The 12,137-nt window shown below is 40.9% G+C and overlaps 1 protein-coding gene across 8 annotated transcripts in view; it reads right to left on the bottom strand.

Moving 5' to 3' along the window:
* ptprsa (protein tyrosine phosphatase receptor type Sa) overlaps positions 1-12,137 on the bottom strand; it is a 263,072-nt gene that overhangs the window by 64,059 nt on the left and 186,876 nt on the right. For all 8 annotated transcript variants that reach the window (XM_088077631.1, XM_088077634.1, XM_088077633.1 and 5 more), the window contains 4 exons: positions 7,455-7,724; positions 6,642-7,223; positions 5,723-5,859; positions 5,437-5,581 (listed from right to left, as the gene is read on the bottom strand). In XM_088077631.1, the coding sequence (XP_087933757.1) occupies positions 5,437-5,581; positions 5,723-5,859; positions 6,642-7,223; positions 7,455-7,724 (1,134 nt within the window). The remainder of the gene's footprint in view (positions 1-5,436; positions 5,582-5,722; positions 5,860-6,641; positions 7,224-7,454; positions 7,725-12,137) is intronic.

Genomic DNA, 12,137 nt, shown 5'->3' with positions numbered 1-12,137 from the left:
AGTGAACTGCAACACTTTCCCTCTCAGAGAGCATGCCAGAAATGTTGACAATGATCCCCATTTTTCAAATCAGTAAATAACAGCTTGATTTAGAGTCTTAGTTAGTTTTGGACCCATGTTGAGTTTTTTGGAGAGGGAGAGAGTTCGCTCTGTGCTGTAGCCAGGGCTGTTAAATGCTCATGAATCTTTTGGCCGGAGGGTCCACAAGACTGTGAGAGAGGAAGCCATGGGGGAAAACTCACTCCCAACATATTCTGTTCTACTGTACTTGGCCATGTACACAGAACACCCTCCGTGTTAAAAAATTTGTTAAAAATAAATCCCATTTCATAACCTGCGCCTATATATCTTTGTAAAGAATGCCAACAAGAATAGAGGAGGCAAGACGGAAAGTGTGTACATCTGAATTCATAAAAGTTTCACGATAGTGTCACTTTGGGTAAAACAGATTTAAAAAAAAAAACAGGGGTTCTGACTATCAGAAAGGCCTCTAGTGAAGACTGAATGTTCCAGCACACAACAAATAGGGCAGGACCTCAGCCACAGTTCCCAAACCCTTCTCTGTGTCCAATGGGCTTATTTACTTACGGTCTTACTGGATTTTGAGCCTTTCAGCTTCTTTCCCCCGCTCATATTGTATTTGCAAACTCTCCACGTCAAGAATGATTGCTCAGTTCTCAATCTTTGTGGTGTGAAAAAGGCTGTGAATCTGACAGGGGGAGGCTATCACAGTGCACAGGCATCCTCACGCCTGATAACAGTTTAAGACTGGCTGGAGTGCAGCTTTAATAAAGTGCATATCCCATGAAGGCCAGTGGTAGGATTATGGATAGAAGAACTATACGACCACAAAAGAAGAAACTCAGCTAATGCTTCACTTGAGGTTCTTTTGAAGCTTCCCTGAAAGAGTTTCCTAAATGCTATTTGACAAATAATTAGTCATGTCTGCATTCATATCCTTCTCTTTGACTTTTTACTCTGTTGTGATATGACTAAGAGCTCTGGGTATAAAGTCAGTAATGTCAAGTACTGGTGGCATATCTAATCATTATGACTACCTTCATATTAAAAGTGCTTTTAGTGCACCATCCTCAGTGGTTATAATAATAACACACATTGCTAACAGTTTAGCTACACAGGCCATTACTCAATGTCTGTTGTCAATTCCTAAAGTGACACAGATTGCCAATGCCTTTGCTATCAGAATATAAGCACATGTCTGCATTTGAATTGTATTTTCATTAGAAGCCTCGAATGACAGGATGTTCGTATTTGTAGATCATTATGGAATTAATCCCCCCGAAGCCAAATGGCCGTGCTGTGGCTCACACAAATATTCCAATATATCTAAAAACCTCCTGCAATTACAGTAAGTGGGGGGGGGGGCTAAACTGCTTGTTTGGCTAAATACAGAGGATTTAGAATCTGCCACTTTAATTTGAGAGATAGCACTTGACTGGCTACTGGCAGGTTCTAGGTATAATCTAAATGTGTAACAAAGCCTGACAATCCAGGGGCCTGGCTCATAGCTCATCGCAAAGCATGAAATTAATTCTGACGCTATGAAATGGGATTCTTATCTGCCACTCTGGGGCCTTGCAGTCCCCTAACACCCACACCCAGAGTCCATCTTAGGTCCTGTTAGCATGCCTTGCAACTGGGTAATGGCCAGATGATTACTGGGAGCCCTCCCAGCTCTCGGGTTGTGGACCCACTCTGGCCACGTCTGAGATGGTCTCTCAACCTGGTCTGACTATGGCAGCATACCCCAAGAGGCCTTGCTTCTGAATGAGGGCTACTGTTGCCAGTGACATCTCGTGAATTTATTGCAGCCTGCTGTACTATTGACCAAGAAAAGCCAATTGTGGTGTTCTTTGATTTGAGGAATTATTTTGTGTCACTAACGATGAAGCGCATAAGGACTGAGATCCAGGGGGATTATTAATTTTTGCAGTGGCTATTCACGAGTTTTTGACAGAGTAGTCCCCATGACAATAGCCCCTGGTAATGCTGCTTGGACTGAGCACAAACTTCAACAATCTGCAAACATTTTGTACCACAGATAATGGACAATAAAACAAACAGGGAAATCACGTCTTTCTTTCTTTTTACTTAGTGGATGAGGGTTTCAGTCTGCCTGACAATTCACGGAGTTCAAATCCAGATTTAAATGGTTTTGTAGGGCAGTGAGTAGAACATGGCACTAGCAATGTCAAAAGTCAATAAAACAATATTAAAATTGTATGCAGTGAGTCATTGCTCTGTAATGTGCTAAAATAATCCAAATGGCATAGGGACATTTGCACTGCAATGCATTTCATTTTCTTTTGTGTAGTTTTTGATTCTTCCATATCATATTATTAATATTCAATTCTATCTGAATCTGTGCCGCTAATCTGGCCAAGCAAGTAAACAAAGCTTCCTCATTATAGGGTAGTGTAGGGTATGAAATTATTTTACTGTTCTTTTTTAGTGTGGGGTGCTTCTTAGTGCCTGTGTGTGTGCAGCGTCCATGTGATGGTACAGTACTCGACAGTTTATGCCTTTAACCTTGACACTATTGTGTTTCTGTGTCCGTGTGTGGCCTACATACTCCTTGTTTAAACAATATGTTTCTTTACCGTCTGGTGTTTCCCCAAGAGGCTGACAGTTTAAACTGTCTCTCTATGCTATGCTGTGAAGGCACTTAATTCACGCTAAAGACGTCACAAGGCTCTTCACTGACTTGTGTGCATAGAGATGCTGCTATTCCTGACCTGTACAAGGAGCAAATCAGCAGACATGCCAGGTAACATTTAGCCATGTCATGCTTACTCTATTCTTCCAACTTTCTTTTGGTTTTTCAGAAAAACACTAACAAAATCCCCTCAACAAACAAAAAACAGGTTAAGTGAAATAATACGTGAAGGTCTTTAAAAACGTTTCGGCAGACTGAATCCCTAAACCACACAATCACTTACCTCAAAGGATCCAAAAGATCAAGTTATTTATTGTGTTGTGGGAAATCTTTTTCTTTGTCTGACTTAGTATGTGACTTTTCTGACCTCAGCAATGAGAAACCAATGGATGTATCTCACACCTGCAAGCAGGGACCCTTGATAAAAGACATTGGCTGAGAAAGACCACAGAAGTATAATGGATAGAAAGGGTAAAGATGGCTGTTAACCTTAAAATGACAACCAGAGAGATTTAATAAATATGTCATGGAAATGAGCACTTGTGTGGGAAACAATATTAATTAAGTTGATTACTACTCCTAACATCCATTCATTTCCAGGACAACGGTATCACATTTCTGTGGTGGACAGGCATTTACAATTATCTACCAACAGTTACCCTTTCTATCCAATGTAATTGCATGGATGAGGTAGTTGAAAGGCAGAGTCCCTTGTCTTGAGCAGAGACTTGTGAAAAGCCATCAGTTAGACGTATTCTCCCACATATTTACTCAACAGGCTATAGTATGTCAGTGCTGTCTGCTCTGCCTGCTGCGCTGTAGTTGCTTGTGGCTGTAGTGGATTTGGGTTCATGCAAGAACCCAACAGAAGGATGATAATAGCAGCAAGCTACTGTTTGGAGTGATGTCAAACCAATATTCTTTTGAATAACCCAGAAAGTAACAGAAATTAATAAATAAATAAAAGATCTAACTCAAAACTTTTTTTCAAAAGACTCAACGTAAAAGGAAGAGGACACAAAGTGAGCAAGGAGATGTCAAGCCATTCCAAGGAGAGCTTTTGTTCCATTGCACGAGGGAACAAGTGGCAGAGAGAGACACAACTGTAATAGGGTGATGTAGGAGGAAGAGAGGAGTGTATCCAATCCAATCAGCTTGCGGTTTACCGGTCAAGAACAAATGCAAAAACAGAGGTAAGGAAGTCACAAACACACATCGACAGGTGAAGATGCGCACAGACACTCGAGAGACGCCAAGACAGAAATGGGGCTGAATGAACATAAAGTATATTCATGCCTGATCAAAGATCAACGGTGCAGTGAGGTTCTCAACAGCACCCCCAGTGGGTAGGAGTGAATGTTGCATGCAACTGGCGCTCTCCTCAGTGACTCTGCACTGTCTGTGTAGCTCTGCTGCCCAGCAGTACCAAAAAGAACTGTGAAGTGGTTGTTCCAAAGCCCCCACAGCCCAGATGTGGGGGGCACATCCAACAAGTTGCACTGGTAGAAACAGAAAATGTGTTAAAGAGGTCTACTCCTACCGCCATGGCTCTCGTATGTCCCAGGAAAGGTGCCAGTTTATTGACAGTAACCATCTATGTCTGTGACTGTCTATATTCTGTATCAGCAGGATCCACAATGACAACCTCAGATCAGCCCCTAATCTCTTAAGTCTAGCTACATTTTCAAAGTTCTTTACCATTAATGTAGTAAATATCAATACACAACATTGTTTATCTTTGTGCGCTGTGTACGACATGAATTTCATACCCTGTCATCCCAACAGTCCTTTAGCTACTATTGAATATTTGTTTGGATAATCTGTGCATATTTTCTTTCTCTACAGCTTGCACTTCTGTGAGCTATTATATCACCCCTGTTATTTTTAGCTGGCTGGTTTAAATAATTCAGTTGTGTTCCTGCCATCTGTAAAATAAAATAATCAGTGCAGAACTGATATACTGGAAAAAAATCAGGCAGTGGGCCTGTGGGTACTCTTGGTGACTGCTGATTGTTTTTTTTTTTTTTTGATGACTCAACTAAAACCCCCATATTCCCCATCCCCAATCTGAATACAGTTCATATGAGAGCCTTGGCGGTCTTAGAGAAGAGCTGACATTTTTTGTGTCTCTGTCACGCGGAAGAAAGTGCACTTGCTGTTGACAAAGGAAAAGCAAATATGGACAAAAGTGAAAGGGAAATAAAGAAACTGCCACAATTGTCAGTTAACGTAGACTTGATTTGTTTGAAAGTGTTGCTTACACACATGCATATTTGGCAGTGGAGCACCCTTCGAAAATGAGGTAATTCTAAAACCGAAAGGTTGTAAAACACTAAAAAAGTGACGTTAACATTTTGCAGCTTAATTTCAACCTTAACTCTCCACAAAACAAACTGAGTAAATATCACTTAACATGAGGTAGAAAATACCACTGTCGTATGTTAAACTGAGGTTAACAAAATCAAGATCTAATGCGAGAGCCACATGTTTTAGCAAAACATTTGTAATTTATCATATGTAAATCAGCTTTGAACCCTGATTATGTCTGAGGAAAACACAGTCATAGTTCAAAGGTGATGATGCAGTTGTCATCAGAAAAAAATAAAGTTCACACACTCAAGAAAAAAGAAAAACGCATAACCTCATTAGAATTCAGTTTCATAGATAAAACATCATACAACTGCTTAAGTGAGGAGAATCCCTTCATTAGTCAACCCACAAAGAGAACAGGAGAGAAGAGTGAATAACGGGCTACATACTGGCTTGCAAGGTCCTCTGTGATATGTCATTGGTGAAGGCTCCTATGCCTTTGTTAGAGATGGCTGCCAGGGAGAAGTGGTACTCCGTGTGTGGGCGGAGATTTTCAACAACATATGAAGACGTGGGTCCAAATATTTTCTTCATCTATTGATGGAGAGGAATGTTATTGACAAGTCAGATTTTTAAGTGTTTTTTTTAAGTGTAAGGAATTTTATGTTGAATTGTTAAGGGAGGATGGACATCTCTCAGTGCAAAAGTTTATTATATTTATTTTAAAATTCTTACCTGAGTGCCAAAACTTCCTTCCATGTAGCGAAGTTCATAATTTATAATTCCTTCTTTTTCATAGGCAGCTTCCCAGGTCAATTCAATGCTGGTATCAGACACAGCACCAACCTGGAATTTGGCTGGTTGACCTGGAACTAAAGAACATTGTAGCAGGATGTGTTATTAGAAATTGGTTAATAAAGAAATTATTGTACACATGGAGATGGTACCATTTACCATTGGAAAAAAAAATCTAACAAACTTGTCAGTTTTTTCCTGTTTAGTAATTTCATAATAAAAGAGCATATTTGCAATCTACATACTAACATAAAGATCTGTCAGAAAACAGTAGAGGTTTAAATGGATTTCATTTGAAAGGTGTAGATTAAAGTACAAAAGTCTGTGCCCCATTGGCAAAGAATGACACAAAGCGCTCTACTTATTGGGGGGCCTTAAGAAGTTAGATGTGCCTCTTTGCCCTTGGATGGAGTGATTTTGCTCAGTTCTTAAGCCCACATTTGAGTTCTTTCTCAAATTTGGCTGTTTTCTCAAACTTCCATGATCAAACAGACTTTTGTCATCATTTGCAGAGGCTGCAGATGTGTGTGTGAACCTTGCACAGCAGGGGAGAAAACTTGTCTCTTTGGCAGCAGGCACAGACTGTCTAAAGTCTCAGAAAATGTGCTGCTGGTGCACAAAAAGAGCTGAAAATGTTCTTTATTGGTTGTCAGGAGGCTGGAGAACAAATGTAACATTCACCATTTTCTGTAAAACTTATTCTAAACCAACTTGAAAACTTGGTTTTAACTTTACACGGGTGCCTATTGTATGCAAAACTCATAGGTTTAAAATTCAACAACAGCAGTGGAAAACACAAATTTAATGTTTTTACACTACCAACAAAGTTGACAAAATCATATCTCTATCATATCCTTACCTCCTTGCAGTACTTTGACATGGATGGGCTCAGAGAAGGGTCCATCTCCTACAGAGGTGAACGCTAGGACTTTGATTGTGTATGTCTCTTGAGGAACCAGGCTCTGGATAGTGGTGATGATGCTGTCCTGGACATTATGAATCTGCCAGAGGCTCATGGGCTGGGAGTCGTCCATGGTGTAATAAACACGGTAACCCTTGATCTGCCCATTTGGCTCCTCTGGTTCTTCCCAGCGCACCATCATTGTATTTTGAGATATGATCTGGGCCTGGATGTTTCGTGGTGGACTGGCAGGGGCCTGTTCACCAGTCCGGGTTTCTACTGGCTCACTGGGAGGACCCTGGCCGATTGTGTTAACGGCGGAGACTCGGATTTCGTACTCTGTGTTGGGGTAGAGTCCACCGATGCTGTAACGTGTAGTGGTGATGTCATCCACTGTCTCATACTTGCTGTCTGGGGACTTTGCCCTATACTGGATGATATAGTAAGTCACTGGGTCTGGGTTGCCTGAGTCCCAGGTGATGGTCACACTGGTGGCAGTGGTTTCTGTAACCACAGGGGTACCTGGAGGCTTGGGGAGAGCTGTTACGGTGACAAACATGAAGGGAAGAGGAGCAGTCATTTATCATGACAAAGAGTGACTAAAGAACTTTGTAAAAAACAGAAAACATTTTTTAAAAGCTTGAAAATTTCTTCATTATGCCCCCAAAACATTAGACATTGACACTGCAGTTTTCTGCACATGATTTCAGACTTAATTGAAGTATATCGTCCTTATAAGTACACGTCCTCACTAGCACAGTTATCTCTTACATTTGACAGTGATCTGCGCCACAGCTTCAATGATGCCGAGGCTGCTCATGGCCACGCAGGTATAGTTGGCTGACTCACGGACGCTGCTCAGTTCGAGAACATTCCTGCCCACTGGCATCTCATCCTCTGGTGTCAAATCCTCTGAGTTAAGCATCCACTTGACGTAGGGCATGGGGGACCCCACAGCCACGCATGTTATGTTCACACTGCCACCGGGCATAATTTCCTGACTTGTTGGCGGAATGGAGAAGCGAGGAGGCACCCGCCGGACTGGGGGGAAGGCATGAGGAAGGGGAGAGGATGACAAAGAGGGCAAGGGAGTCAAAAAAAAGAGAAAGAGAGGTAACAAGAGAGGCCGATGAAAATAGACCCTTCTCGAAGAAATACTTAACACATAAGGTTCAACATGGTACATGTGAACTGAAACACAAAATAAAAGAAGTAGACTTCTCAAAACATAAAAAAATATATACAAATAATGAGAAGGAACTAAACTAACAACTGCTTCAACAACAAAGTAGATTAACAATAAAGCAACGATTCATAGCAACAAGGTTCCATTGACCAATATTTGACCCATCACAGCACAATTAAAGACACAAAAATCTATTACGAGTTTCTCATCTTTGGAACTGAACTGCTGACATATATACAACTACAGCATAACCTGATCCTGAAGTATGAAGGTGTGTAGTCAAGGCCATGTGATAATGCTATCACATAAAGCCTCCATGGCAACCTGGAACTTCCTGTCCTCTAAGGCACACATGCCAAACAGGAAGTAGGCCATTACAGGCTTCTCCCACAGCACAGGAAGTGTAGGGTTACTGGACTATTGACACATTCTAGCAGAAGTTTGTACTTGACGCCTGTCTGTTCTACCTAGATAACTTAAAGATGAGAAACTTTAATCAGATTTTTGTGGTTTAGGGTAGATCCACTGGACAAAGCCTTATTAAGATCTGACACGGTTCCATTGATAGATGCAGCTATCAGTTTCACAGACAGCATGCATAAATAGACCGAGGTAAATTAAGGAGTAAATGATAACAAAATCAGATATAAAAATTGAGATAAAATGCATAGAGGAATATAACTGAAGGGTCGCTAGCATGCCCAGACAAAAGACGATTGGAGAGGAAAGAAGAAATACAAGATAGAGGATAAAGCATCTGAGGAGAGGAGAGGAAGAGAGGGAACAGAGGAGCAAAGAGTGACAGAGGAAGAAAAAGAGAGGGGAAGGTTTGGAGGAGGGTGAAGGGGGGGTAACCCACTTCAATGCTGTGTAAACTTTGTTTTTCTCCAGCAAATGTGACAAAATGTGATGGTGGCACATTGTCACATCGCAGTCCCAGTTAACACAAAATAAGTATTGAGGAACAAGGTGTGTGCCTAGAAATACATAGAAAAAGAACTGGTAGTTGTAGCTAGAGAGTCTACTATCACAGAGTGTTGGAGTCAAGAAACAGAACTGGATCAACAGGGAGTAGAAATCCAGAGAACAAGAAAGAGAGAGAGCGAGAAAGGGAAAGAGAAAGGTAGATGAATAAGGGCAGAATGACAGCTAAGAGAGGGAGACAGGGAGGACCTCAAAACTCATGGATAGGAGTTGAGTGGAAGGAGGTTGACAATGAGTCTGAGACGCAGAGGAAGGGCGTGAAAGGTACTGTGTACTTGCATGTGTGTGTATGTGTATGTACACAGATGTATATATTTTCTGCGTTGGTATTGGGCATGAGTGTGCGTGTGTACAGTATGTAAGAGTTAGAACGTGAAAGAGTATGAGTTAGCAAAAACACTGTGTGTTCATGAGAGGCATCCCAGCAAGCACTTGACAATAGTTTCATACACAAGATCGTGATCTTCAATACTAAATGAGCACAAGATTTTCAAGGTGTTACAGTTTATTAACCAGGTTTTTCCTTGACTAATCTAAGATGAGCAACATCGGCATTTATTCTGACTAAGCCCAGATGAGTTAGAGAATACCCATACTGATTTTCAGTTGAACGCCAAACTTCCAACCTATACAATCATTTGGGAAAGAAATGTTTACCACGCCTAATGTTTAAGTACCACCTTGTTCTGAAGGAAAACCCACCGCTTTCTCATTCCAAAGTTGCCAAATATTGCCTATTTGTCAGTGATCTCAGTGTCAGACACACACAGAGGCACCGTTTGTGGCGGTATGATTTGCACCATGCAGCCCAGTTATCGAGGCAACAAGCAGCAATGTAACTTGTCAAATACAGACCCTTTGTGAGTGGACGTTGGCATCAGACTGACATCAGACACCAACATACGATGGGTGTTGGATGGTTCAAGCAAACTCAGGACTTTCACCTGTAAGCCCCTTGTGTGTTTCCCATGTGAAACCAAAGTCTATTTTACTAATGAACATTAGTAACAACCCTACTAATTTAAAGCCAAGCCAAGCTGTTTATTGTTGTTGTTTTTTTTGCCTAAACCTAAGTGTTTCATTTATGCTGTCAATTAATTTTGAAAGACTGTATGCGTGTAACAAGCAGAAACTGCACAATTCCTCTAAAAAGGAAGTGTATTTAGAAAAGTCAAAATGTACCTAGAGTAAAATGGAAAGCAGACACCAAATAGAGCAGTTGTGGTTCCATGTACCATATTGTGATGTGTAGGTCAACTGCCAAAGGTGCAATATTTGACAAGTTGGGATGAGAATCTGTTGGAAAACCCACTTGTGGTACATTAAAAAATATCTATTTTAAACTTATTTTGAACAGAATAACATGAACATATTTAGGCTTTAATTTCACTGGAATGATACAAAACAACATCTATGGACTTCTATGAGTGTCTATAACTCCATATATCACTATTTTTAAGGGGTTTTCAACAATCACTACAAACTAAAGTCTCTACCTCTTTTCCATGTCAACATGTTTGTTGGGATGCAAAGAAGGTCAAAGAGAGAGCAGCAAACTAGTGCAGATGTAGAAATAAAAAAAAAAAGATGAACTATATGAAAGAGCTGATTTAGAGACAGACAGATAGACAAGACAGGAGAGACAGGGACGAGAGACAAGACACGAGGCAGAACAAAACAGACTCAAGCAGCAAGACAGCAGACAAGAAGACAGACAGAGGGAGACGGGCAGACAGACAGTGACGGATGGCCACGCAGACATACTGTACAGTACGCAAGGGGGGAGGGGAGGGGTTTGGGTTGTCGGAGAAAGGGAAGGAGGAGGAGGAGGAGGAGGGCATAAGTGGGGGATAGAGTAAGGAGACTGTGATTCTAAATTAAAATCAAAAGAAAAAAAAGAAAAAAAAAGAACATGGCTCAAAGTGAGTTTGGAGGTCTCACACACTGGGGCTTAAAAGCAAGAATCAACTACACCTCCCCTCCTCCCCACCTTAAACATTGCACATTAATGCAACTTGGAAACTTTTAGGGTGGGCAGATGTGAGTTGTGTGTGTGGGGTGGGTGAGGACTGAGGGGGAAATTCAGGAAAGGGGGGAGACTGAGAGGGGCATCAAGGATAGGTAGCATTCCAAAATACACCGTGTCGATCCAAATGGGATTCATATGATCGTTGCATGGGACACTTTTTCCAACAAACTAACGGCACAAATATCACCTGAACACACTTTGAGGGGATTTACCAGATAACTGACATTTACTGACCTGAGCATTGGGATAATCACTAAAATGTACATACAGCATGTTCATAATCTGTAGGGGCCAAGCATGTTAGTGAATAGAAGCAAGCTAGCAGCATGTGAAACCATGTCTACTGGTAGTGACTTTTAACAGTCATGTCATATTCAGCAATAGAAACTACTACATTCTGCTTTTCATGTAAAATATGTATAAAACATTAATAGCTAATCACAGTTCTAGAGTGAATAAAACATGGATGGAGACCTTCTGCAGCCAATGTTGGCTTTTGATGTGTCCGTCTTAGTACTACTCTACATTCTTCCACTAAGTCCTGTATTTCACTGTTAATGTTAATTATGCTACTACCTTGGAAAACAGAACCTGACCTTGAAGGCAAAAACTTCACCCCTGACCTTTGAAGAAGCGCTCTTTTGTGGTACAAAAACTCACACACTGATCCTACTTAATTTGTACCAAGAAGAAATTCAAAAAGCCTGTGCTCTAAAAAATGCCAGATTTCCATATTTAAAGAATCTAACTAAAATGCCTTCATTAAAGGCAAACATGGCTAAAAAATTCTGTTGAAAAACCATATCAAAGAATCATAACCTGTTCTGCCGGGTTGTGACTGTACAGATATTAAATTAAACAATGGGACGCATGACCTTTTGGTTGAGATATCATGCTTTGTCTCATTATGACAGGTATAACTGGATAGTTAGGAAGCCCAAATGGGAGATTTTCTATTAAAAAAAACAAAAAAAAAAAAACATGTTGAACTGGAAAAAAAGGTGAAAAAAGCCCATCATAGAGGTACAGAAAATATATCTCTGCATTTTAATTTGTCAAAAAAAAAATGCTTCATTAAACAACAAAGGGTGAAAGGGCAGCCCATTCCTCACACAGACATGCATGGGTGTGGCTATGGCATGAGTGACATATACAGGTGCGCCCCCATCCACTTGGGCAAACACCAGGGAACCAATACAATCCAAAAATGTCACCCAAGCCCATCCAAGCATGCCATTCATTCCAAAATACAGCA

This window comes from Plectropomus leopardus, chromosome 5 (genome assembly GCF_026936395.1).
Source record: "Plectropomus leopardus strain MGB_pleo_1.0 chromosome 5, ASM2693639v1, whole genome shotgun sequence".
NCBI classification, from domain to species: Eukaryota; Metazoa; Chordata; class Actinopteri; order Perciformes; family Serranidae; genus Plectropomus; species Plectropomus leopardus.
Note: the sequence above shows the minus strand (reverse complement) of the source record. Positions and strands in the feature narration are given on the sequence as shown.